The sequence below is a fragment of the Xenopus tropicalis genome, chromosome 10, assembly GCF_000004195.4.
Source record: "Xenopus tropicalis strain Nigerian chromosome 10, UCB_Xtro_10.0, whole genome shotgun sequence".
Taxonomy (NCBI): domain Eukaryota; kingdom Metazoa; phylum Chordata; class Amphibia; order Anura; family Pipidae; genus Xenopus; species Xenopus tropicalis.
Window position 1 is genome coordinate 28124490 of NC_030686.2, and position 27472 is coordinate 28151961.

Here is a 27472-nt window from a genome sequence, read left to right on the forward strand (position 1 = left end):
AAATGGCCAACAAGTGAACCTTTATTGTCTTAACAATGTTTTATACATTTTTATATTCAGAATATTTTCTATAAAAATAGAATTTAAAAAAATATTTGATTGAAAGGAGGATATAGGAAATGATATTCCCATATTTTGGAGCTTTTTGGATGGTGGGTTCCCAGATAATAGATCCCATACATTGTTTAACATCCCTGCATATGACATCTTAGGCTTTGTTACTACATTACACCCTGTCGGGCAAGGTTTGCTCTGATCCAGTCAGCAGCCAATCAAATGTTTGCTTTCATTATTCTTAATGAAATATACTAAAATTAAAGATACATGTTTGTTTGCTGTGGGTTACTGCTTCAAAATAACTACCTGTGTCAAATTGTTTATTCATTAACCTCTACTTGTTATTGTATGAACTCAAAATATCAATCACCAATGGATTCACCACAAGAAAGTGGCACCATGGATGGGACATCTCTATCTACTACATTACAACCCTGTGATATTGGAACCAACAAGGCTGCTAACCAGTTGTCCAATCACAGTGTTGTGGTAAACGTCTGCATAATATCCCATAAATATATGGCACACACAGGCAGCATAGGGGAGGCAGAGTATGGCACACTACTGCCTGTGTGCCATACTCTTCCTGCTCTACCCTACCTGTGTGTGCCATACTCTGCCTGCCCTATGCTGCCTGTGTGTGCCATATTCTACCTGCCCTATGCTGCCTGTGTGTGCCATACTCTGCCTGCTCTATGCTGCCTGTGTGCGCCATAGTCTGCCTGCCCTATGCTGCCTGTGTGCCATATTCTGCCTGTCCTATGATGCCTGCACCCAGGCAACATAGGGCAGGTAGTACATACAGTGACACAATGCTGGCACTGCTCCAACAGTTTGTCTGACCTGTGAACAGGAGAACAATGTAGAGACTTACAGCCTGAGTCTGAGGTGTGAACAATGCAGGGACTAGAAGGTGCGAACAATACTGAGGATTATATGTATAAACAATACAGGGGATTACAGCCTGAATCTGAGGGGCCAGTTAATCTCAGTACTGATACCATTTAAATGAACACAAAGGTAAGCAGTCACAGCAGCCAGACAGGTTGGGGGTCACACAAAGGGGTTGTGCAGGCCGTAAATGGGACAGCATTGCTCTAGACTAACACCAGGGTAATTGGGAAGTGAAAGGCTGATTATTTTATGCCCCTTCTCAATACTCTCTTACGGTGTTGTGTAATTACTATCATGGTGGTTTGTGCTGTAGTCTTCCAATTCTTCTCCTTCTTCCTGAATCTGGGACATAGTTTTATATGAACATTTGGTAAAAGCCTTGAGGTATTACAAAGTGATACATTCCCCAAAAAACAACAAAAAAACCCACCACATTTCTGTATCTGAAATCAATAGTCTATGCAATAGTGTAAAGTGCTTTTAACAGTAACCACTCCAAATGATTATCCTTGAGAAGAGTACACCTGAGCTTTAAGTAAGTTAGTGATTCAGATTTAGATCAAATACAACCCCAATGTGTCCTGCTTAAAAAATTTCCTTCCATTAATATAGAAATCAAGGAATGCCCAAGTCAGTGAAATTGAATTAGGGGGGTTTCACAAAGGGTATATGTACTTGCTGGTTGTTGACACAATTCATTAAAATTCACCAATGTACTTTTGCCTGTGGAATCCGATGCGGAAACAGACAAAGTAGTGAATGCTGTCAGTTGCCTAGACGGCAGGACAAGACAGAGGGCATTGATGCCAGGTCTACCCAAGGCCCTGGATGCTGGGAATTCTCTGAGACCCTCTCACACATGAGATTCAAACTGCCTCTTCATAGTAACTCAGTCTCTCATGTAGAGCTTTATTACCCCAGCGTTATGAAGTTTTTGCCACAGTCGCATCTCCCTTAGAAAACTGTGGTTGGCGTAGAATATAATCTTTTTGAAGGCCTTATCATAGTAGTGATCTGAAAATGTCTTATAGTTAGGGGTGATGAATCCATAGGCACTGACCTGAGGACAGTAAAAGGACAGAGATTAGTATGCAGAACACAAGCATTCCCATTCCAAAGTCATGTCAGAGTTGCTTTAAGAATCATATTAAAATCTGATATAACTTATTTCAGTTTCTGTTGGTTGGTATAACAAGACTACTGAGTGAGCTGATTATAATGATGTTAAAATGTTTGCCATTATACAAGGATTTTAACCATTTCTCCTAGTGATAAAATGCTGAAATTGTTAATAAACATTAGGTATGTTTTCTCAAGAGGGGTTTTATCACAGGTAGTCAGTATACATACATATTATAAAGCACAATAAGTGATATAGCACATGGTAATTGTTACTTTTCTAAACCGTATGGTCAACTGAAACCATTGTGCTAAAATGATGTGAAAACCAGTGCCAATATAGCTGTACAGAGGTTACAAAAACATACAGGGGTATAAACAAGGGGAGTTCAGGGGTTCTCATCTAAGGCCAGTTCTCCAACCATTACTGCCAGTCTCCCCATGTTTTGTGTAGTTATCCACTTTTGATAAGGGCTCTTTTTTTAGTGTTGCATCTGAAACTGCCCTGTACCACTTATATACCACCAACTATATATACTATATATATACAGAACTGGGACTGAGTATTTGACCCCAGTATTGAGCAAGCACATTGCTGTGGACACAGAGAGGTTTCAATGACCTTAGATAAGTTCAACTCTAGTGCAGTAGCTACATAGCTTCAGACACTGCCATAGGGTGTGCATTAGTGTACCCGCTGTATCCCCATAAGAGGATAACTGGGAGAGACTTTAGGAAACATTTTGTTCAGTGTATGCTTGGGGGCTTATTTACTAATCCACGAACGTCCGAAAAGCGTCCGAATGCGGTTTTTTTCGTAATGATCGTTACTTTGCGACGTTTTCGCGAATTGTCGCGACTTTTTCGAGCTCTCAATACGAAAGTTGCAACAATTTGCGAAAGTCGTAATGGCTATGAAAAAGTCGCGACAATTCACAAAAGTCATAATGGCAATGAAAAAATCGCGACAATTCACGAAAGACATAATGGCAATGAAAAAATCGCAACAATTCACGAAAGACATAATGGCAATGAAAAAGTCGCGACAATTCGCGCAAGTCGTAATGGTTACGAAAAAGTCGCAACAATTTCCGGAAAAGTCGTAACGGCGACGAAAAAATCGCAAAGAATACGAAAAAGTCGCAAAATGTTCGTTTTCCAATCCGAATTTTTCTCATTCGGATTCGTGGATTAGTAAATCAGCCCCCTAGTGTAGTAGGCCCTGTAGTTCATAAGCAGCTGCTCTAGCCTACATCTATAACTGAAGGAATCTTTGTGCTGGGGTTTCAAGTGCCTCTCTTCACTGTGTATCTGACTGTCAGGTCCTTTTCCCAGGCATTATAGTAATGCAAGTCTCACACATAAAAAGTTTATTTGGTGCACAAAACTATCATATATCCAAACTTCAAAAACCTAACCATACCCAGAGATACCTCAGTGCTCCATGGTTCCCGAGCATCTCCCCTCTAAAGTGTTTGCATCATTAGACGCTTTATCAGAGGCATTGTGGTATCCCAGAGTGTTTACCCTTTTATATCCAACAAGTAGGAAAATCACATCTCACAGGGCTAAGATATAAGGAATACATGAGTCAAGGCCAGATACTGCCACCTTTCTACCTTTCCTTAACCATTTTGCTGATATAACAATTTGTCCACATACATGCAACAGTGTATGATGGTGCAAAAATACATAAAACATGTAAAACAATATAAAAATTGCACCTAAAACCCAATCTTTGAGCCTTATGTATACACATGGTCATGTAAACAATTCTACCCTTACTATTTTTTTAAAAACTGCAGAAATTATTATTATGCACAAGTGAAAGTGCATACCATATCTAGTAATAATTCCATCACTGCACTTTCATACCTTACTACACACTTTGAGTAATACATGATTTTGTACTCTCTTGCCTTACTATGAGCTTGCACTCTGCACAACAATAGGGTAGAACTGGATACATGAACATGTGTCAAAATAAAGCCCAAAGTAAAGATTGAGTTTTAGCTGTAATTGTTGTATTATACACTGTTGTGTACAAAGGTTTAGGGGATGATTTTTCAATGCTTATATTTTATTTTAACCCTGTTAACCATGTAAGTTTTTGTTACTCAAAAATGCAAATTGTAACTTCTGCAGCTTCGCAGGTTGTGTAGAAGTCAATTGCAGCTGTCCTAGGCAAAATCTAAACTATTTCATTTGAGTTTGTAAACTCACAAATCCATGGTATTCATTTTTTCCCCACAATTTTATTAATTCCAGTTTTAAATGTGAGTTTACAAACCTCACAGATTCGGATATTGATAAATATGCCTCTCAGTCTGGCTGGATTTACCCATATAACTGCACATACATTTAATGCGTCGGGAGCGGGGGGGCAGGGGGAGCGCCAGCAAGGGTCGGGTCTGGGCCGCCGGGGGCCCACGAGTGTCCCGGCGGCCCAGTCTGATATTGAACGGGTTTGATGCACAGATTAAGCAAAGGGTTCTATAGCTAGGGCAAAGATCAAAGGGGACAGGGGAAACCCTACCTTGTTCCCTTGGAGAGTGCCAATGAGAGGGTTGATATGGAGTTTACCCTGGGCGAGACTGAAGGGGAGACATAAAAGCTGGATCATCTACAGAAATATTAGGTTTAAGCTAAAGAGATTAAGGGTCTACCACAGGTAAGGCCAATCATCAGTTTCAAAGGCTTTGGCAATATCTAGTGCCGCAATCACCTTCTGTAATGAGTATCATGGTTTATAATGAGATTAAGGTATAGGTGCCTGGTGTTGAAGCCAACATACTGCTAAATCTGTAAGTAATAATCAGACTTTCAGCATAAAGTGTAACTTCAAGTGTTTAAAGGTTTGCACACAATGGCATAATGGGAGCTGGGCTAAATACCTGGTCACACGTGTGCACAGCCAAAAGCAGCATGGAGGCGCCAGTAGTTGGGCGGTAAATGTCCCGGTTTTTAGTGTTTATGATTGGGTCCCACAGATACCTAAAGAGGAATAAAAAATATATTTTAACATAAACTATGAGTGCAGAAAATAGAGGGCATACTTTGCTTTCTCTAGGTTCATTATTACTCTCTGCTTCCTTGCATACGGATCTATAGGAAAGAGATTTTGTTCAAAATGTACCATCTTTTATCAGTGATACAGGAGATCTATTAGTGTGCTGTGATGTAGAATTACTGTACATGTCTATCTCATAAGAATGGCTTTACAGTCATCAAATGATTAATGGAAACAAAGTAATTGGAGTGGACAGTATATTGACTTTTTGGTAGAACATACACAGTTCTGTCTCAACCATATATTATTTTTATTTTAAATGATAATATCTACCTACAGACAAGGGCTGTGGCAATGGGTTTGTTTTGCTTCCACATATGCAAACCTGTTCATGGGTTGGAGGAAAGCTAATTGGGTATTCAGTGTCCACATGATAAAATATAACAAACATTTAGTGGTATGGTATCTTAAGTATAGAGTTAATGCTTTTTTACATTCAACAATGCCCATGTTCCTCTATGAGGGGGCTGCCTTGTTTGTGCTCCACTAGTCCATTAGCATTAGAAATTCTAACTGACAGGTTGGCAAAACAATCATATTTAAAAACTTAGAGCAGGGGTGGGCCAAGCCGACCAGGCGCCCTAGGCAACCCGGTCGGCCACCTCGCCCCTGCACCTTCCTCATTCGCCCCCCCCCCCTTTGGCGCGCATGCGCAGTTGAATGCGGGGGGCGGGGTTTGCGTTGCGATTCATCATTGCCCCCACCGCGTAAGGACAAGTGGCGGGGGCAATGACTAAAGAGCGCGGACTAGGGGTAGGCAGGAGAGGCTGCCTGGCGCCCCCCAATCGTTGCGCCCTAGGCAGCTGCCTCTTCTGCCTACCCCTAGTTCCGGCCCTGACTTCAAGTAACAATTACTTACAAAAGCAGCCCTATCACCTATAGGTCATGATCTTATTTGCTAACTGTTTATGTGAGGAGTAGTTTTTTAGTGTTAGTATTTTAAAACCTCAATGTTAATAATTTGAACATAAAGTTGACTCAGACCATAAGTCAGATCAGTTATACACTATTTAGTGCATAGTTTAATAGGTGAGCGTGTAATATTTAATTCGCTAACTAATAAGATTATCTGGATATCACCAGAACTCTGTCTTCTGTTGGTAAATTGAAAATCTACCGCTACTAATTCTCTACTACATTTTCATAGCCATCCTATATCTACTCAAAAGTGTATCTTGGTTGGAGAGATTTTGAGATCTAGGAGGAATTGCTCAGATATATTAACATTCCAGTGCAGAGCGTGATATTGATTAAATAGGATAAGACTGTTATCCATAAGTGGATCAATGCGATGATGATTAAAAAAGTACTGGCCGATGTTACATGCAAACTCAACTGTAACAGCATTTTTGAGCTCATATCTCCAAACATGCTGTTGCAGAGCCCCTACCCTGAGCGACTGCCTTGTGAAATAGGGATATAACAGCCCTGTAATTTGATTAATGTTGGCAAAACATACAGAGCCTTTAAATTAGACATTCTAGAACCCATGGCCACTATAGATAATGGGTTAAGTTCCAATATGAAAAAAATTGCAACTGGTCAGTAGACATTTCTTGGAAAAATCATCATGGAAGTAGTATTTCCCTGACGGACTTGTGGGCCAACCTCTATATCTATTTTTTTTTGGGGGGGACGTTGGGCTCTATATCTTTAGGTATTAGAGGGGGTGACCTAGACAATGCCCTCCTATTTAGAAAGAGCCAGTGAATATTTTTGCTGAATTACTTAGCCCCCAGTTGGCTTCATGAAAGTATAATTATGAGTACATTTATAATGTATTTACATGTATATATAATTTGTTTGACATCCCCATTTTTTACTGTGCTACCATGTGGGTTCTAAAAGCTCTTGGGTGGGTGTTGCTTAAGTGGGTGTGATTTAAAAAAAAAAGGGAGTGGTCAAAACTAGCTTTCACTATTGGCCCTCCACCATGTACGCCAGAAAAATGCCAGCGTGATCATGTACACCTTTTAAATAATTGATCATACAAAGTTACTGCAAACTGAAACTTGAGTTGTCCCTTATTTGTGGATCTTACCCTGACAAATGTCTTTTACCCCTTCAATCCAAATGTACCACAGGCACTATTGATATTATGATAATAAATGTGCAAGTGGTTGAACCCCTGGGTAATAGTGACTATAATGTTATTTAATTTGATGTTCAGTGCAATCAACAAACATACATTGGGGCAAAATGAATTTTAGAAAAGCAAATTTTAACTCCTTAAGGACAGCGCTTCAGAGCATAGATTGGGACATTAGGTTTTCTGCTAAAAACACAGAGAAGAAATGGGTGTCATTAAAAATGATATTAAATCATTACTGTTCTCATTTTATTCCCTTAAGAAGTGAATATAGAAGTGTTAAGAACCACCCTATGTGGCTTAATTCGGAAGTAAACAGAAGTTCCTTTCTTGTAATATTTATTGGTGGATTCTAACGTTCTTAATTCTTATTTTTTATTACTGGCTTGTTATTTTTGTGAAAATGAAATGCAATACAAACAACAACAAATCAATATGCTGTATAAATAGAGAACAGGTATAAACATGCTTCTACATATAGGTGTCTTGGTGCAATAACAAATTTACAGACAATTGATGTCTCAGGACTGAGGAAGAAACACCTAGGCACACAAGGAGATGACATCCAAAATGAGGCAACACATCCTGCTTGCATACTTAAAAGTGGCCACTAGGTGACAATACATCCATGAATCATTGTATTCTGCCAGAACGGCTATGATGGCAGAACAATAACTATGTATAAATATAAATATATAAGGGGATCATATAATGATCTCTCCAATGCTTTATTTACCAGTAGGTCCCATAGATTCACGGGAGGAGGGGGTTATTCTTCCACTTTACAGAGCGCTGGTAAGGCCCCATCTAGAATATGCTGTTCAGTTTTGGTCTCCAGTGCTCAAACGGGACATTATTGAATTTGAGAGGGTCCAGAGAAGGGCAACTAAGCTGGTAAAGGGGATTGAAAGTCTCAGTTATGAAGAAAAACGGCCAGGTTAGGGTTGTTTACACTGGAGAAGAGGCGCTTAAGGTGATATGATAACTGTACTGCCCTCGCGGTACTGTACTGTGTGTGTGCAGCAGAACATTTTGTAAAGCACCAACATAAAACACCCTAAATATGAATACTAGGGGTCTACTGTAGTGATGCAGGGGTTGACTAGTTGTTGACCAGCACCCAACACTGACCCGTCCCTTCTCCACCTGCACCCGACCCAGCCCGCGGCTTTGCATCTATCATATGCCCAATATGCACAGATTTGCCAAACTATGTTGAGTACAGAGGCACCCAAATGGATATATACATTTCCATGGGAAAAAACAAATATCAAAGAACAATGCTAAATGCAATAAAGACGATAAAAATTCAATAAAACCATTAAAATCAATTATATTTTTTTGCCTAGAGTAATCAGCAGTCAGAATCACAGTTTGAATATTTTGGCTTGGCCAAATAACTTGTACAAATAGAAACAAGCAAACAACACCTATGCAGAACTGAAAGTGTTGTATGCATGTGGGCATGGGGTATGCAGGCTACAGCTCCATCCTTAGACATACTGGAAGCACTGAAGAAAGCAGCCATCTGGGTCAGGGGGCATCGCTGGGGGGAGGGGGAAGTTGTAGGCAGCAGAAGACACATAGTTTTCATGTGTCTGCTGCTGCCTATGGGGCCCCTGCTGCTGTTTATGCCCTAGGGGGGCACTTATTCCCCCACTCTGCTCATTGTGTAAGTGCTGGGGAATGAAGAAGCAACTTTAAAAGGTGCTTCTCCACTCCCCAACCCAGATGTGCTGGAGATCATAGAATCTATGATCTGTGGCACTTCAGTCCCTTTATCCACAGATCGTAGATTCTACGATCTGCGGCACTTAAAGGGTTAAAGACACAATCGAGCAGCCCACTTTAAGCTAAAATAGTGCAGCCCGATGGGCATTTGCCCGAACGGGCAAAATGCCAGTCCAGGCCTGTGTGTAACCATGTGAAGACTTATCTATTTACTTTTTATGCTGATTAACCGGTTTCTCAGTTTAACCTTTTTTGGCTTTCCTGTCACTTTCATATTATCAGATTGGACGACAAACATCCATGACACATAATAGTAGGACTTCTGCATACTATGTCACTATGGCAAAAATCTGCAGAAGAATACACACATACTACTACTGGAAATCTTTTCCCATTGAAGGGTCATTGATGTTTTTACACTATTTTAACATAATTAGTACTTTTGAATTTAGAGGCCTGGGCTTATCCATCAGGGTTTCAACCCTTGTAATGTCTTGTGGCCTTTGACAAAGCTTGTGGCTAATAAGTAAAAAGCAAGTAAGGCACAATTTTAAGCTATCCCAATTTAAACAATCCCAATATAGACAGGCATATGACCGACTGTATTGATAAGAGGCAGAATTGTCTGGTGAATTTTGTCTTGTAGGTGGTGGGCATCATTAATCTACAGAATTATATAAATCTAAATTGAACTGGTCCTATTGCTACAAATGACCCATGGGGATCTCCAAATATTAGTTGGACAGGCCTCCCCCATTAACCTGCCTTCACCCACTTTGTTACTTTCCAATATTTATTAAATAACATTGTAAATGGTTTTATAACTATTTGTTAGTCCTAAGACACCACTTACAGGTCTATTTACAGAATGAAGCACTGACAGTTGCTATCTGAGCACAATCGTTTAGCCAGTTCCCTATCAATGTGCAAATAGCACCACCAAGACCAACAGAACTTAGATTAGAAAGCAAACATTTATGTGGCACTGTATCAAATGTTTTAGCAACATCCAAGTAGGTCAATACTACTGCAACCCACTGTCCAACTTGCTATTTACCTATTGTAAAAAGCAATGATATTTTTCTGACATATCTATCTATGATTGCAACCCTACAAAAGGTATTTTGTGAACCTGTGTGTTTACAAAATACCATTTGTAGGGTTGCAATCATTTGAAAATGTACCTATTTATATGGGTAAACCCAACAGCATATTTTATAGGTTGTAAATGAGCCCTTTTGTATTTATTTTTTTAAAACCTGAGCTTAACTAAATAGATTAGAAAGCAAACATTTATGTGGCACTGTATCAAATGTTTTAGCAATATCCAAGTAGGTCAAAACTATTGCAACCCACTGTCCAACTTCCTCCTTACCTATTGTAAAAAGCAATGATATTTTTCTGACATATCTATCTATGATTGCAACCCTACAAAAGGTATTTTGTGAACCTGTGAGTTTACAAAATACTATTTGTAGGGTTGCAATCATTTGATAATGTACCTATTTATATGGGTAAACACAACAGCATATTTTATAGGTTGTAAATGAGCCCTTTCGTATTTATTTTTTTTAAACCTGAGCTTAAATAAATGTACCATTTTACAAATTAAACTTTCTTTATGCTCCTGCCGCACTGCATTTATTGCTGTTGGAACAGCTGGAGCATTTATTGCTGTTGGAACAGCTGGAGCTGCCAAACAACCAAACACTGTCTGTGCAAAATGAAAGGAAAATTTACCCTGTTTCTTAAAACAGGGGGGACACAGGCACTAGCCCACTGGTCTCCTTGGACCTGGGTGGAGAGGCCTGCCCACCAGTACCATGATTCCCCCATGAAAGAACATTTTCCCTGCATACAAGGTCACACCAGCAATTTACCAAGAACACACCCTCATCTTCTCAACCTGCAGCCCCCAAAATCTGCCTGAACTTTGCCCTATCCCTGCAAGCCCCGGCCAAATATTAACCACCAACAGAGCAATTTGGCAGGTCTTCTGGCCCTAGCATTCATTGCTATTGGAACTCTGCTGGAGCTGCCATACAGCCAAACAGGGTCTGTGCCAAATGAACCTGTGGCTTAAAACAATGCAATATGGGGGACCCATGTATTAGCCCACTGGGTAAAGAGCCCTGCCACCCAGAGCTACTCCTTCAATAGCAAGAGTGCAACTTCCTAAGACTGCCTAAGATTTACACTTATAACCCTATAATAGGACATTGCCTTCGTTCAGCAACAGGTGCAAATATAATGGAATTTAAAGAAAAAACAAGCTGTATGTTTCCTCTTTTGTAACTGAGGTCCATAAAAGGAAATATCAATGTATTCCAAGGAACCTTACCTGTTCCGCAGATATCGCATGAAGTCCGGGTGAAGAATTTTGAAATGCTCCGTGGTGAGATTGGAACCAAAATAATTTGATGGTCTATCCATAGAATAGAGAGATGAGACACAGTGATTAAAGTAAATAATACCACAAAGCTCCCAAACAAAACTGAAAGCTTGACTGAGACAAATGCATTAAAGAAGAAGGAAAATCTAATTACTGGGGGGCTCTAAAAAGTTAGGCACCCCCCCAGTAATTGTAATCACTTACCTGTTACCCCAGGCAGGTGCTTCTGTTAGCAGAAAACTGCACCAGCCCTGGGTACCCGTAACCAAGCGATCCTCTTCATTCTTCTGTCCCGTGCCGCTTGCCCATTCGCAGTACAGTGAAACGCTGAACTCAAACAAGAAAGCCGCTTTCTCACTCTACTGCACACAAGCCGGCCCCAGGACTCCTATTATAGGCAGAGGAACGCTCAGTCACATGAACTCAAGGCCGGTACAGTTTTCTGCTAACAGGAGCACCAGCATAGGGTATTAAAAAGTAATAGTGTCTCTTTAAAAAGAATCACTCGGAGTGAAAAGGGAATCAGAATATTATTACTATCAATCGTAAAGGCAACTGAAGTCTCACCTTTTCCCCTTGTCTCTACCTCTGTCAATGACACTGTTAGTAAGGGCAGCTCGCACTAACAGATAATCTCTGTCATGGTCTGGCAAAAGCAGAAAGCGAGTTTCCTGCAGAGAAAACAAGGTGCAATTTTATTGCTCAAAATTATCACAGGAACTGTACTTAATATAACGGAATGCCTAGGGTTGTTCTCTAGTGATTTATTACCTGTGAATGTGGAATCTTGTGGAATCCATACTTTTTATAAGCATAAAGTGAATTAAACAGAGTGTTTGTGGAGAAGAAGAAGAATGAAGTTCTTTTTCCAACATCATTTTCATGACCTTCTGTGATGGCACCATTAACTCTGAAGAAAGAAGTTGAGCAAATGCATATCATGTATCTTAGCTCTTTAAATCCCTTTAAATGAAGAACATTAGTGCAAAGCATTCTCACTCTCAGTCAGCAACACACAGGTCAATATGAACCTTCTTACAATGTGCCCAGGACTTCCTTCTCTGTACATTTTCATTTCTAAATAAGTAAGAACTGAATATAGAAGGTTTTTTTTAATATTTTGTGCTATGCTACTGATGTTTACAGTGAATAAACTAGAAATATCCAACACTAACAGTACAGTTAGAATATTTAAAAAAAAAACTTTTAAGAACAGGCAATATAGACTGTACATTATACTGATCGACCAAGTTCATAGTTTGTTTATAATGAACTCGAGAGGGGAACTTCCTTTTATAAAAATTTGGCCCACTTTGTATCATGATAAAGACCTTGGCTAACATGCTAAGATATCAAAAGGGCCCAAAGTAAGATGCATGGATTAAGCAAGTGATAATGGAGAAGACAGGTGGACCCCAAAGAAGGATTAAATGGGGGAAATTTGGAGGGTAGGTAAGAAAACAGAAAAAAAGAGTAAAGGATGAAATATTAAGATGAGAGGGTTGAATAAAGGTATGTAAGAGCAAAGAATGCATGGTGAACTTGTAGAATAAAGTGGAATAAAGGGAAATGAGGAATGAATAAACAGAGAAGACAGAACGAAATGAAAGGAGAAAAGATTCAGCAGAGGAGAAAAATAAATAATAGAAAGACAGAAGATGAAGAGAAAATAGAAAAGCACAGTAGGATGAACCTAAAGTATGAGATGAAGATCGGAGGCAGTGGAATAAAGAAAGATTATGGTACAAGGAGAAGAAAGGTGACTAAAGATGATGGAACAGAAAAGAAGAGACACCAGAATTGAAAATACTGGAATGAGCATCAGGCAATGGAATGAAAAAGTGCTGATGAAATAAAAAGAGATGATGAATAGTGCAGAAGACAGATGGAATGACCAAAGAACAGACAAAAGATGATGATGGAGATGATGGAATAAGGCTAATGCCACACAGGGCTAATTCTTGGCTGAGAATCAGCCCCCATGCTGGCACCAGCCTGCAACCTTGCCTGAACCCAGAAGAGTTGTCTCCGCCCAGGTGCAGGCACATGCAGTGGATATTGGCCTGAAATGTGAACTCTCGTGTTTTTTGGATGATATCCACCGTGGTACAATCAAGTAAAAAAATGTACAGTAATTTCCTTAATGTAATGCAATTTCGATTTTGTCGTGGACATATTTAATTCTGTACATTTATGTTAACCATAAACTATGGACTTTTCTCTTTTCTATCGTAAGTTACCTAAACACATAATCATGTCCGTCAATCTCAGCGCCCATTCCAGAATTATTCAAGATTCCTCCATTACCCACAACAGCACAGCGCACGCAAGGTGAATGCCCCTTCCAGGTATCAAATAGGTATCCACTGTGTGAAGAGTTCAGCAAATTTAAAGTCTCATTGAGAACTAGTGGGAGAAAAGCAATAGTAGAGCTGAGTGGCCTGATGTTAGAAAGAAAGTCTCTTCTGGTAAAAAGCAACAAACAGTGATTTTGGACAATGCCATTTGGGGTGATTTTGGATATTTTGCAGATCACAATTTGCATAGTAATAGCACCAATGTTACTTGAAAATTCACAGACACCTCTATTAAATGCATGCTGCATGGCTGCACTGATTGCATCAAAGTTAATCAATCAGCGTGGCCCTTCTGGCTGGATTTTCGAAATATGTCCTTGAACTTTCAAGTGATCTAGTAACCCTACAACACAAATGTAGGTTGCAGGGCCCATTTGTGATTACCACTAATAAAGGGAAAACAAAAAGACATAACGCCTAATAAAGGTGTATGAAGTTTTTCATTTATCTAGGATATATATAGACATATATTTTTTGTATATATTTTATATATTTTTATATATAATTATGAGTGGTGTGAATTGGTGTATTAGTATGAGGATAGACGTTAGCCTCATAGGAACAGGATTACCAACCCACCAGCCCTCTACCTTTTTCTAAAAACCAAGCTACACTTTCCATTATATTCTGCAAGTGAAAATAATGAGAAATGTAGTGAAGCAAAAGCTGATGGATTTCATGTATTGGCTGGAACAAAGTGACATTTTTACAGTTAATTGACCAATGGTGAATGGTAAACTTACCTTGCCAGGTTACACCCTTCCATCCGTAGGTCCCCAAATATCTCTTAAGTCGCTGGTACTCAGACAGAATTGCATGTTTTTTCCACTGCAAGATTGGGATGTCCTTCACAAATGTCCCATTGAATGTATCACTTCTGAGCTTTTCTCTAGTGCGATTTGGGCAGCTCTAGTATGAGAAGAGGGAAATACAGTTATTAAGCAAGTATTAACAATTGTAATATCTGTTGTAAAGTTCTGGGGGAATACCCAGGCATTGCATCACAAATGCAGGCCATTCCAGACTTAAAGGTCAGGAGTCCATTTGTTTTGCCCTTTCTGCTGTAATATTAGCTACCAGCAGGCAGAGCTGCAACAAGGAACTTACTGAGACCAAGCTAAATTGGCAGCTGTTAGCGTAAACAAACAGCAGGAGCTTATAGGGCATTTAACCCAGATATGGTAAAGCTTTCTAGAGAATAAATATAGTGTTCTAGCTTGCACTATTGTGGCTAATCTATTGGCAATAAAATGCCAAAATGCCTTTCCTTCTCCTTTAACTGCAGGCAACAAGTCTCTTTGTGTGCCATCACCCTTAGAGACAAAAGCAGTGCCGTAGATTTTAGTTTTTACACATTACTATTGCCCAACTTGAAGACATTCTTTTAATGGCAAAATGATAACTGTCAGATTAAAGGGATTGTCATGTTTTTTATGGTGTACTTTTTATTTCTAAATTACACTGTTTATACAGCAAATAAATCATTTAAAATTTTGTTCTTAAACCAACAAATGTTTTTTTTTTTAGCTGTAATATTGGTGTGTAGGCGCCATCTCAGTGCATTGTGCCTGAGTCTGAGTTTTCAGAAGGAGCCAGCACTACACATTAGAGCTGCTTTCAGGTAACCTATTGTTTCCCCGACTCCCATGTAACTGGAGGAGTCCCAAGCCAGACTTGGATTTCTTACTATTGAGTGCTATTCTAATACCTACTGGGACCTGCTATCTTGCTCCCTTCCCATTGTTCTGCTGATCGGCCCTCGGCTGGGAGGGGGTGATATCACTCCAGTAAAGTGTGACTGAAGTTTATCAAAGTCACATGATTTTGGCAACCTGGGAAATGAAGATTATGTCTAGCCCCATGTGAAATTTCAAAATTAAATATTAAAAAATCTGTTTACTCCCTTACCTTAACAAGGCTGTTGCGGTACTTAATCATAGCCCTATGATTAAGTACCGCAAGGTACGAAACGCGTTAGGCTTATTGTATTATGTGTTAGCTTAATAAAAACTTTGTGATTTTACTTCACCTTCTTGTGAACAACTGCTTTTGTTCACTGAAAAATACCAGAGTGCCTGCCTTCTCTCTACGTTTGTGATTTGTCCATGATAGCAACTGATGCATGGAATATTCAGACTGAAGAAGCCTCCTGCATAAGTTTTTAACTTCTCTGCAATCAGCTGCAGGGTCAGTCTGCGAAACTAGTTATTTGAAGAATAATTTTATAAGATTACATTGTAAAACCACCTTGTGAGCATTAAAGGAGAAAGAAAGGTAAAAACTAAGCTTTATTAGAAACAGCCACAAACATCTTCTGTGCCAGACTTCCTGCTCTCAACAAAATCCTTCATAGCATGGCACAAGGCTACTCAGTTTGCTCCTCTCTGCCCCTCCCTTCTCCCCCCCCCCCCCCACTCTGCACCTTTATATATTACAGAAGTTTTATTTTTACAGAAATGAAGCAGTTCTGAGATGCTTTATGACTGGGACTCTGGCTATTGCTATAATAAAGAGATATGACACATTTATGGGTCTAACTTTCAAGCCTGTGGTTACAGAATTGTTTCAACCCTTGACTGCTAAGTTGTAGTGTTAAAGCTGAAGTTTTACATCTATGAAAATGGGGTATATTAAGTAATGGAAAACACCAAAGAACAAATTAGTTGTGCACAAAAAAGTAAAAAAAAACATGTTAATGGATAATGGAGATATTATAGAAAGTCATTGTATTTTGGAGGAAGCTAATAGGTTGTACAAAGATCTTAAAACCAGGGAAGCAAATAAAGGCCTGTAAAGAAGAGACAGAAAACTGCCACAAATGGACTGTGTGAATGATGTCCATTTCTATCCATTTTCCAAAAATCAACCTGAACATTGTATTTACAATAAGAAATCCAGAGACCCATAATACCTACCGAGTTCAGGTAAGTGTTGTCCCATCCATAGGCATCCCCAAGGTAAGAAAAAGTAGTTGATATTTCTCTGGCTTTTTCTGAATTCTCTTTGGTCACACGAGAAGACTCAATAATTCCGGAAGAATTTCTGGGTACGTTTGGAGACTTGATAATTCTGGAATGATTTGAGGTGATTCTGGAAGCCTTTGCGGTGACAGTTGGGGGCTTGGTGTTAGTTTTTGAATGCTTTGCTGACTCTAATTGCTCAGTTCTCTTGTTTGTCAAAACTGGTAGCACTTTAGTCTCTTTGTTTGATTTAATAGGTATCTCTGATTCTTGTGTTGCCACTTTCAAGCTTTTATTAGGTGCAAATGTATGTCTTCTGGTATCTTCCAGATTTCCTAATACCACAGTCAGCTCATAATAACTGTTAAAACAAAGAAGAATGATAATTGTGTAGACACATGTCATGAATATTCACCTTCTCCTCAAAAGCTCTGTGTTTGCTCACATAATAAGGGCATCCCAAACACATATGGGGTATATTTATCATGCTGTGTAAAAAGTGGAGTGAAGCATTACCAGTGGTTGCCCAGGGCAACCAAAAAGCAATTAGATTTCAACAGTTAGAAAATCAAAGCAAAGCATCTGATTGGCTGCTATAAACAACATCACCAGTGATGTTTTACTCCACTTTTTACACAGCATGATAAATATACCCCATAATGTGTATGAGATATGTGAAAGCAGTGCACACAATTTGAATATAGTTTAATTCTAATGGTCTGGTAGGTAAAAATTATTTTGTTTTTTGTTCAGCACTTACACTGTCTGGAATTTCAGCAGCTATCTGGTTGCTAGGGTTCAATTTAACCTAGCAACCAGGCATTGGTTTAAAAGAGAGACTATAGAAGATGCCCTAAATAGAAAGATAAGTAATAAAAAGTAACAATAACAACAGTGGCGTAGCGTGGGCTTTCGTCGCCTGGGGCCGACCGGAAATTTGCCGCCCCTCTATTTAGTTATTCTTAAAAAAAATAGACAAAATAAAAAAAGCAGCATTAAATTTATTATTTTTTTGATTGAATTTGAAATGCGGTGCGCATGTCATAATTGTCAAAAGTGGATTCAGCTGTGCGTCCGTGGCTGCCCATGGTGGCAGGGCCGCCATCAGAAATCACGGGGCCCCTCCCATCAGTACAGGACACACAGACATAAAAAGTATTAAGGTCACCCTACCACAGTGGCCCCCTAACACTATGCTGGCCAGGCCCCCCTAACGCTATTCTGGCCACGGTCCCCCCATACAACTGCCCCATAGACAGTACCCCCATACACAGTGCCCCCAATTTCCCCATACACAGTGCCCCCCACACACATTGCCTCCAATTGCCCATAGAAAGTGCCCCAATTTCCCCATAGACAGTGCCTCCAATTGCCCCATACACAGTGTCCCCATAGACAGCCCCCTCCACACAGTGCCCCCAATTGCCCTTAGACAGTGCCCCCAATAGGAAGTGCCCCCATACACAGTGCCCCAATTGCCCCATTCACAGTTCCCCCAATAGAAAGTTCCCCCATACACAGTGCCCCCAATTGCCCCCAATAGGAAGTGCCCCCATACACAGTGCCCCAATTGCCCCATACACAGTGTCCCCATAGACAATACCCCCCAAAGACCTTGCCCCCCAATAGAAAGTGACCTCATACACAAAGCCCCAATTGCCCCATACACAGTGCCCCCAATAGGAAGTGCCCCCATACACAATACCCCACAAAGACCTGGCCCCCCCCATGGAAAGTGCCCCAATTTCCCCATAGACAGTAGCCCCCACACAGTGCCCCCAATTTCCCCCATAGTACATACCCCCAACAGACCATCGGCGGCGGCTCCTTCTCTCTTACAGGCAACAGGCGCTTCTATAAGGTTGCGCCTCGTCGCTGACGTGTGACGTCATACGCACGGGCGCAACCTTATAAAAGCGCCTGTTGCCTGTAAGAGAGAAGGAGCCGCCGCCGCCGCCCCTTCTGATACGCCGCCCGGGGCCATGTACCCCTCGGCACCCCCCTCGCTACGCCACTGAATAACAATAAAAATTATAGCCTCGCAGAGAAAGAGTTTTTGGCTGCCAGGGTCAGTGACCTCCATTTGAAAGCCGAAAAGAATCAGAAGGGGAAGGCAAATAACTTATAACTATTATAAATAAAAAATGAAGACCAATTAAAAAGTTGATAAGAATAGGCCATTCTATAACATATTAACAGTTAACCTGAGGATGAATCACTCCTTTAAAATTACAGTCTGCCTATTTTAATAAAAAAAAAATCAGAAAAATCTTAAACGTTCATATTTTTGGCATTATAAAGTATTTGTCTGAAATCTGGGCTATTTTCACTGACCCATCCCCCACTTCCTTTATAAAGAGGGCAATTTGCTCAGAACTATCTACCTTTGAACCGTATGCAATGGCCTTGTTTCCACTGGAAACAATAAGAGTCGCCGCTGGAAAGGCCATTGCATCACTTCGTTGCCTGCAGGAGGAAACTTTGTGCAACTTTGGAATAACGAAGTGATGCAATGGCCTTTCCAGCGGCGACTCCTATTGTTGCTGGTGGAAGGCGACTGAACCCCTCCAAAGTAGCCTAAAGGTCCCCATACACTATAAGATCTGCTCGCTTGGCGATGTCGCTAAGCGAGCGGATCTTTACCCGATATCCCCACCTACAGGTGGGCGATATCGGGTAGCAAGTTGCTTTAAAAAAAAATAATCCAATCGTTTGGCCCTGGGGCCAAACGATCGGATTACATTTGCGGCCATGGGGCAGTCGGTTCGGGGACCGCATCAACGAGCCGATGCAGTCCCTGATCCGACTAGATTTTCTAACCTGGCCGATCGATATCTGGCCAATTTCAGGCCAGATATCGGTCGGCCAGGCCGCTCGTTTCTGCCCATACATGGCAGCTTCTATATCTGCAGCTTCTATCGGCCCTTAAGGGATACTTGTTCTCATTTATAACCTTAGGGGGAACCATGCATTGTTATAGTAAACCAAAGTGACCAGCAATTTGTTCTTTTCTTATTCCTACTGCTCAATATGAAGTGTATTTAAGAGAATTCCCTTTATCAATACATATTTAGGGGTGTGTACTGAGCCCTCTCCTGTACTCACTCTACACCTACGACTGCACGGCCACTAACAACTCCAACATCATTGTGAAGTTTGCGGATGTCACAAAAGAGGTGGGTCTTATCACCAATGGTGATGAGATGGCATATAGGGAGGAGGTCAGTGCCCTGTCACATTGGTGCCAGGAGAACCATCTCACCCTCAGTGTTACAAAGACCAAAGAGATGATAGTGGACTTCCGGAGATGTGGAGGAGTACATACCCCCATCACCATCAGTGGAGCTGCTGTGGAGAGAGTGAGTAGCTTCCGTTTCCTGGGTGTGCATTTAGCGGAGGATCTCACATGGTCAGTTCACACGGACATAACAGTGAAGAAAGCGCAGCAGCGCCTCTTCTTTTTTAGGAGGTTGAAGAGATTCGGCATGAGCCCCTGCATCCTCAGGACCTTCTACCGCTGTGCCATTGAGAGCGTCCTCACTGGATGCATCACTACCTGGTACGGCAACAGCACTGCCTACAACCGCAAAGCTCTGCAGAGAGTGGTTTGGTGTTCCGAAAGGTTAATTGGAGGTGAGCTTCCCTCCCTTCAGGACATCTATAGGAAGCGGTGCCTGAGGAAAGCGGAGAGGATCATCAAAGATCCAGTCACCCTAGCCCTGGACTGTTCCAACTACTTCCGTCAGGCAGGAGATATAGTAGCATCCGGTCCCGAACCAGCAGGCTGAAGGACAGCTTTTTCCATCAGGCCATCAGACTGCTGAACACTGACCACTAACACTTGATAGACACTTCATAGACACTTGAGCAACACTACGACACTATTCATGTGCACTCATTCTTATATTTTGTACATACATTATACATGCCTACTCATGTGCATATTTATTCTATATATTGTACTCCGCTGCTTGTGAAGCTTGCACACAAGAATTTCACTCACATGTACTGTACCAGTGTACCAGTAATATGATGTGACAATAAAAGTGATTTTATATATATATATAGGAACTGTTATCTGGAAACCCATTACCCAAACTCAATTATAATCAAATCATATTTTCAAAATGATTTCCTTTATTTCTGTAATAATGTGCCTTGTACTTGTCCCAACTAAGATATAAATAATCCTGCTGCATGCAAAACAATCTGATTTGGTTTATTTAATGTAGTAGACTTAAGGCATGGTGGGCCAACTTATGGTAAGACCCTTTATCCAGAAAACCCTAGGATTTGACCTTTCTGGACAAATCTGTATACCGTATATACTCGAGTATAAGCCGATCCGAATATAAGCCGAGGTACCTAATTTTACCTAAGAAATCTGGAAAAACTTATTGACTCGAGTATAAGCCTAGGGTGGGAAATGCAGCAGCTACTGCTAAGTTTTAATAATAAAAATAAATACCAATAAAATTACATTAATTGAGGCATCAGTGGGGTATATGTTTTTCAATATTTATTTCAAAGAAAAACAGTAAACTAGCTCTGTAAGCGCAGAAGAGGTTAAAAAAGAGAGGAATGTAAAGCAAAACAAACCCCAAAAGGATTCCCAGACATAAATTTATGTATAATAAGCAAATATATAATATACCCAATATCGGGTTGGGCCCGGGTGTTTAAAACCCCGAGCCTGACACTGTGGTTCAGAGAATCACACAATATGCATCGCTCAAACAGTGTAAAAACTGAGGAATCAGAAAATAGCTCACCACATGCCGATAGTGGTCCGGGTGCTCAAGGCCCCGAACCCGCAGCTGAAGGGGAAAATCTCCAAAGTTAGCATATGGAACGTAAAGCACTCCGGACACGTGAAGACTGCTAAAATCCAAAGTTTATTTCTTCATGTTTTAAAACAATAAACGCCTTTAAAACAATAAAGCGCAGAAGAGGGTCAACAAAAACAATATGAGTACTACCCCACACTCATTGCACATTGGCAAACTGGCAGCAGACCCAGTCCCGGAGGAATGTAAGGGGAAATAAGTATTGCTAGTGGGAGCCTAGGCCAGGGTACTGGAGGGTCTTGTTGCGGGGGGCCTAATTTGCACACAAAGGAGAGAGGGTGCTATTCTAGAGGGACCCATGGCACCCGACTCGAGTATAAGCCGAGGGTGACTTTTTCAGCACATTTTGGGTGCTGAAAAACTAGGCTTATACTCGAGTATATACAGTATATATATATATATATATATCAACAAAAGTAAGTTAGACCTACACTTTACCAAATCCTAAGATCTCTAAGATAAAAATCTGCATAATAAAAGTTTTTTCAAATTAAACATAAAACTTAAATCTCATGTGCCACTTAGCCGCCCAGATTGCCAGTTTGCCAAGATCCTGCTGCAAGGATGCCACATCCTGGATGGAATTGACTGGGCTGCAGAGTTTTGTGTCATCTGCAAACACTGATACAATACATTCCCCAACCCTAAGTCATTAATGAACAAATTAAACAAAAGTGGAGCCAGTACAGAACCCTGAGGGACCCCACTGAGAACCTTATTCCAAGTAGAGAATGTACCATTAACAACCACCCCCTGTACCTGATCCTGTAGCCAGTTCCCTATCCATGTGCAAACGTTAGTTAAGAAAGCAGTAGTTTGTGGGGCACAGTATCAAATACTTTGGCAAAATCCAAATAGATCACATCTACTGCACCCCCACTGTCCATCTTCTTACTAACCTCATCATAGAAAGCAATCAAATTTATAGATTAATAGATAATTAATAGATCTTATGTGCAAGCTTTACTGTAATTGCCAGACAATAGTTCAGTTTAAAAAATGGTCCCTTAATCAGACACATTGTTATAAACTTATGTCAAACAAAATATAGCACAATTATGGCAACAAAATTATACACTGGTCAGTAAATCTCCATATTGTACCTTCTTATTGCACTTTAAAAAGGTACTTAAGTATGTTAGTATGTTTTAGTATGTTATAGTATGTCCTGAACTCATGAACTTTTCAAATGGTCTTCACGTTTTACTTTTTTATTGTTTTAAAATCATTTGCTTTCCTCGTCTGACTATTTCCAGCTTTTAAATAGCTTTGTGAAGTTACAATTCTGTTGTTTTTGTTACTTTTTATCTCTGCTAATGCAGGTGACTAATCTCTCCGAAATGTCTTTCCACCGGCAACAAAGGGAATCACCAGTGAAAAGGCTTACTCATTGCTTTGGCTTTCCAAAGTTGCCTGCAGGAGGAAACTTCATTCGGCTCCAGAAAACCGAAGCATAGGCCTTTCCGCCGGCGATTCTCTTTGTTGCCAGTGGAAAGACATTTCAAAGATATTAGCCCACAGTAGTAGAGATCTATCGCAGGTGACATAGGGGGCAGATTTATCAAAATTCGAGTTTGTGAAAAAAAATTCAGATGTAAAAAAAATTGCAACATAACTCGTGCAACTTTTCTACAAATTTGCTCGCTGGTGAGAATAACATTGTTTTGTTTAATTTTCAATGATAAATACCAAAACAAACTAAATCATAACGAATGAATAAAAAAGTAAATAAATAAGTAGATAAACAAACAAGCATATCAAGCTAGAGTGTACATACACTGCACCTAGATACTAATCAAATGGTTAAACACATAATTAATTAATTAATGTATTAGCCACAATGCAATACCTAGAAGTTATATCGACCCGGGTGTAAATACCCCGGGTCTATCGCTGAGTGCATCTAGCTGCAGCTTCTAATGAATGGTCAAACAGTGAAGTATAACTCACCGCTGTCACTGTGTGGTCCGGGTGCTCAGTGCCCCGAACCCGTAGCCTGAGGAGATCAATCAAGAATTTTCAAAGAGGCTAGCAAAAACTTAGTCTTTATTCATGTTCTTAAAACCTTTTTGCCTGACGCGTTTCGTGCATGTGCACTTAATCATAGCCTATGATTAAATGCGCATGCACGAAACGCGTCAGGCGAAAAGGTTTTATTAACATGAATAAAGACTAAGTTTTACGGGACTTCCTGGCTGTCCGGTGTGTTTTGCTAGCCTCTTTGAAAATTCTTAATTTTCAATGAGCCTAATAAACTCAGATGCTTTAATAACTGGAAAAATAATTAAATAAAGACAGTTCCAAATAATATGGAAAATATTTTACCAATTTGCCCCATCAATTTAGTGACTTTACAAAGAGGTTCCTTTATAGATTTCTGTTCATAGAAAACAATGGAGTCTGTCTGATTTGACCAGGAAAACGTTCTGCTAAAAAATATTCCAGTTAGTCAGGAAAGTGCTGATAAAATTCCAGTTCCTGGGAAAATGCTAGGAAAAGGAATCCCAGGCGGTATAGGGGGCCCAATGAGACACTTACAATCTACAGTCATAAATTTATTTTTTTTGCACAAGGAAAAAAACATTCTGTTATATATTAACTAAAAAATGTCAACAGGCTTTATAATAGTTATAACTCAACCAGAAAGCAGTATTTGTTAAATCATGTTTGTACTTGGTCTGATTGTTAAACAAAGTAGCAGAAATCAGTTCTCCTCCAGGGCTCCACAGCGATGTCAGACGCGGCGCTTCATTGCTCGGTGAGAAATCTCCATTTCTGCAGGTGATGAAGCGCCTGTCAATGCCTGCCCCTTCACTTGTGTTTAAATCACTGCATGTAAAACACATTACATGCAGTGGCCCTGGGTAATGACTCAAAAATGACTCCTTCTGCATTTTGGCAGTTACCAGGGATTACCACACTGGGTCAAACTGGGCTGCAGGGGCACCGGGAAAAAACTAGGTGGGCCCCGGCTCTGGTGGGCCCCAGTGGCCCAGACCTAATCCCTGCAGGGTACGCTACCGATTCTCCAATCTCCCTCCCCAATGCGCTGCAGGTAAGTTTCAATTACGTGTGCTCAGGGGAGGGGATCGGACGGGTGGGGGGACCCTCGGGGAGGCGTGTGAAGGCCGAAGCAGGGGCCATTGGGGGGTGCAGGAGCCCCTGAGGCCGAAGCCCTGATGGGCCCTGCACCACCCAGTCCGATCCTGTCACAACATGTGTTTAACATTTGGAGATTCTATTGGAAGTAAGTGGGCAGGTATTGTCAGGTGTTTCATTCCCATGGGAGAGGTGATTTCTCACCAGGCAATAAAGTTCCCTTTATGGCAGCAATGGTTCATAGTACATTTTGTCAGTGCTTGTAATATAGTAACATAGTAAGTTATGTTGAAAAAAGACACACATCCATCAAGTTCAACCTTAGTGCCTATATATAACTTGCCTAACTGCTAGTTTATCCAGAGAAAGCAAAAAACCCATCTGAAGCCCCTCTAATTTGCCGCAGAGGGCACTCGGACCAGTCCCTGGATCAACTTGTACTAGGAGCTAACACCCATAACCCTGTATTCCCTCACTTGCTAAAAAGCCATCCAACGCCTTCTTGAAACTATCTAATGTATCAGCCAGTACGACTGATTCAGGGAGGGAATTCCACAACTTCCCAGCTCTCACTGTAAGAAATCTTTTCTGATTATTTAGATGGAACCTGTACAATTCAAATATTGTATTGGTGGCAATTTACAATGATAGCTCTCTAAAGGTATCTAATAATGTTTTGTGCTGACGCTGGAGTTGATCAAGCACAGGCGACAAAACATCAGAAATGAATTGGTGTCAATGCAAGTCACATCCAGGAAAACATCTGAATCGTGTAAGCCGTATATGTTGCCTTTTTCTGCATTATCTGGCACTGACATGATTACTGCTTGCAATTTACACTGACACGGAAGTTTTTTTTCTCACATTTTGGCTTACCGTCTGGATTCTGCTATATTGTTTCAGTTTTCCACTGAACTTGTGGGGCTCAGAACAAAAACCCGATATTGCTCTCAGCAGCTTTTACATTTACAAATAATTGTAAAATCATAAAAATGTTTAATTAAAGCATGTGTAAAGGGTTAATTACTGGTATGTGCCAGTTTCTTTGGCACCCATCAGTGATTATAATTGCACTATTCTATTGCTGCGCTGCTGATATGGTCATTGCATAGGCAATGTTTTTGAACCTGGCGATTTTCATACGATTGTTGGGATATTGATTGTACATTTACAAACTAACATTCAGACTGAAACGAAATAGTTGGCAGACACCAATCGTACAAATGCGACTTGCTGGAAATGCATTGTGGGTCCCCCAAGTATATGGTAAGATACACAATACACGCGCAGATTTTATTGTTATCCGCCAGAAGTTTTCTAACCTGCCCGATTGACTAAACGACCGATCGCCATGGTATGAAATTTATTATGGTGGTAATTCTGAGACCAAGCGCAATCTGAAAACCAAAGAAACCCTAAGAAATGCATATTGGCGGGTGTATGGGCAGCTATAGGTTAGCAATTATAATCACTGGGGGAGGGGGCACAAGCAAATGAACACCCCCATAATCAACTATTTCCTTTTCCTGTAATGTATATTGGAAGGTTGTGTTGAATTAAAGGTAATACACTTGATGGAATATAAATAGAATACCTAAGTGTAATGTCTTAACTCAAGGAGAGTTAGTTTATCAGGAATATACCAGACCATTTCACTGCATTATCTATTTCTCCTCCCCAAGAGAGTAGGGACACATGAATTTTACTGATAAAACGAATTATACTATAACTTACCAGAACTTTTTCTGTTCTTTTTAGAAAAGAATAAGTGTTATGCTCTGGCTGGGTACTGGGCTCAGTGGCACTGCCCTGTTGCTCAATAGTAAAGCCTTACCTGGGGTTGATTGCGGGGAAGCTGTGAGCGACCCTCTGTAAGATCTGCTCCCTGTTAATAACGAACAATAGGAGGAAGGTGATGAAGCAGAGGCAGAGCAAGGCTTTCTGCAGGGCTCTAAAGCGCACATTCCTCACACAGGGGACACATTCCATTCTCCCAATCTTGTGGTACCGGCGCCGCCCCGCTCAGCCTACGGTGAGTCTCATCTCTATAGCGATGTGTCTCTGAGGGACTTTGCCTCATACCCGGCTGTATCTCACAGGATATCGCGGTGACAAAGTGCAAAGGGAGTTTTACATTGTCTGCCACTTCACACAGTACTGTTTGTATATGTAAAAGGGGAGGGGGTCTTTTACTTTCTGCTGTGTCTGTACAAGTAGATAAGGCAATGGAGCTGCGTATGTCGGTGCCACATTCGGAGTAGAGCAGTGGCTGCCTGAGAGAGAGCTCTTATCAGTGTCTGTACAGTTGGTGAGGGCTGTGTGGGCAGTGGGCAGGGTGCTGTGAGGGCTGTATGAGCAGGGTGCTGTATGGGCAGTGGGCAGGGTGCTGTGAGGGCTGTATGGGCAGGGTGCTGTATGGGCAGTGGGCAGGGTGCTGTGAGGGCTGTATGAGCAGGGTGCTGTATGGGCAGTGGGCAGGGTGCTGTGAGGGCTGTATGGGCAGGGTGCTGTGAGGGCTGTATGGGCAGGGTGCTGTATGGGCAGTGGGCAGGGTGGTGTGAGGGCTGTATGGGCAGGGTGCTGTATGGGCAGTGGGCAGGGTGGTGTGAGGGCTGTGTGGGCAGTGGGAAGGGTGCTGTGAGGGCTGTATGGGCAGTGGGCAGGGTGCTGTGAGGGCTGTATGGGCAGGGTGCTGTATGGGCAGTGGGCAGGGTGCTGTGAGGGCTGTGTGGGCAGTGGGCAGGGTGCTGTGAGGGCTGTATGGGCAGTGGGCAGGGTGCTGTGAGGGCTGTATGGGCAGGGTGCTGTATGGGCAGTGGGCAGGGTGCTGCTTGCTCTGGGCTAGAGGCAGTGCCAA

At 41.2% G+C, this 27472-nt stretch overlaps 1 protein-coding gene across 2 annotated transcripts; it reads right to left on the reverse strand.

Moving 5' to 3' along the window:
- Positions 1–27472, reverse strand: abo2 (alpha-N-acetylgalactosaminide alpha-2,6-sialyltransferase 2-like [provisional]). Of its 2 annotated transcripts, none has more exons than XM_002940092.5 (9): positions 26450–27471; positions 16625–17030; positions 14453–14618; positions 13593–13758; positions 12124–12262; positions 11920–12023; positions 11302–11385; positions 4965–5064; positions 1–2011 (listed from the first exon to the last, which is right to left on the reverse strand). In XM_002940092.5, the coding sequence occupies exons 1-9, from the start codon at positions 26602–26604 to the stop codon at positions 1841–1843; spliced, it is 1491 nt and encodes a 496-aa protein (XP_002940138.3). In that variant the 5' UTR covers positions 26605–27471; the 3' UTR covers positions 1–1840. The 2 variants fall into 2 exon arrangements, with proteins under 2 accessions (XP_002940138.3, XP_031750403.1); XM_031894543.1 differs by lacking the exon at positions 1–2011 and adding an exon at positions 4341–4664 and having other exon boundaries at positions 26450–27472.

Coding starts and splice junctions, on each gene's coding strand:
- abo2 (XM_002940092.5), bottom strand. CDS start 26,604: ATGGAATGTGTCCCCTGTGTGAGGAATGTGCGCTTTAGAGCCCTGCAG. Junction 12,024..12,123: donor ACAAGATTCCACATTCACAG/GTAATAAATCAC, acceptor TTTTCTCTGCAG/GAAACTCGCTTTCTGCTTTT. Junction 2,012..4,964: donor CTGTGCACACGTGTGACCAG/GTATTTAGCCCA, acceptor TACTGTCCTCAG/GTCAGTGCCTATGGATTCAT.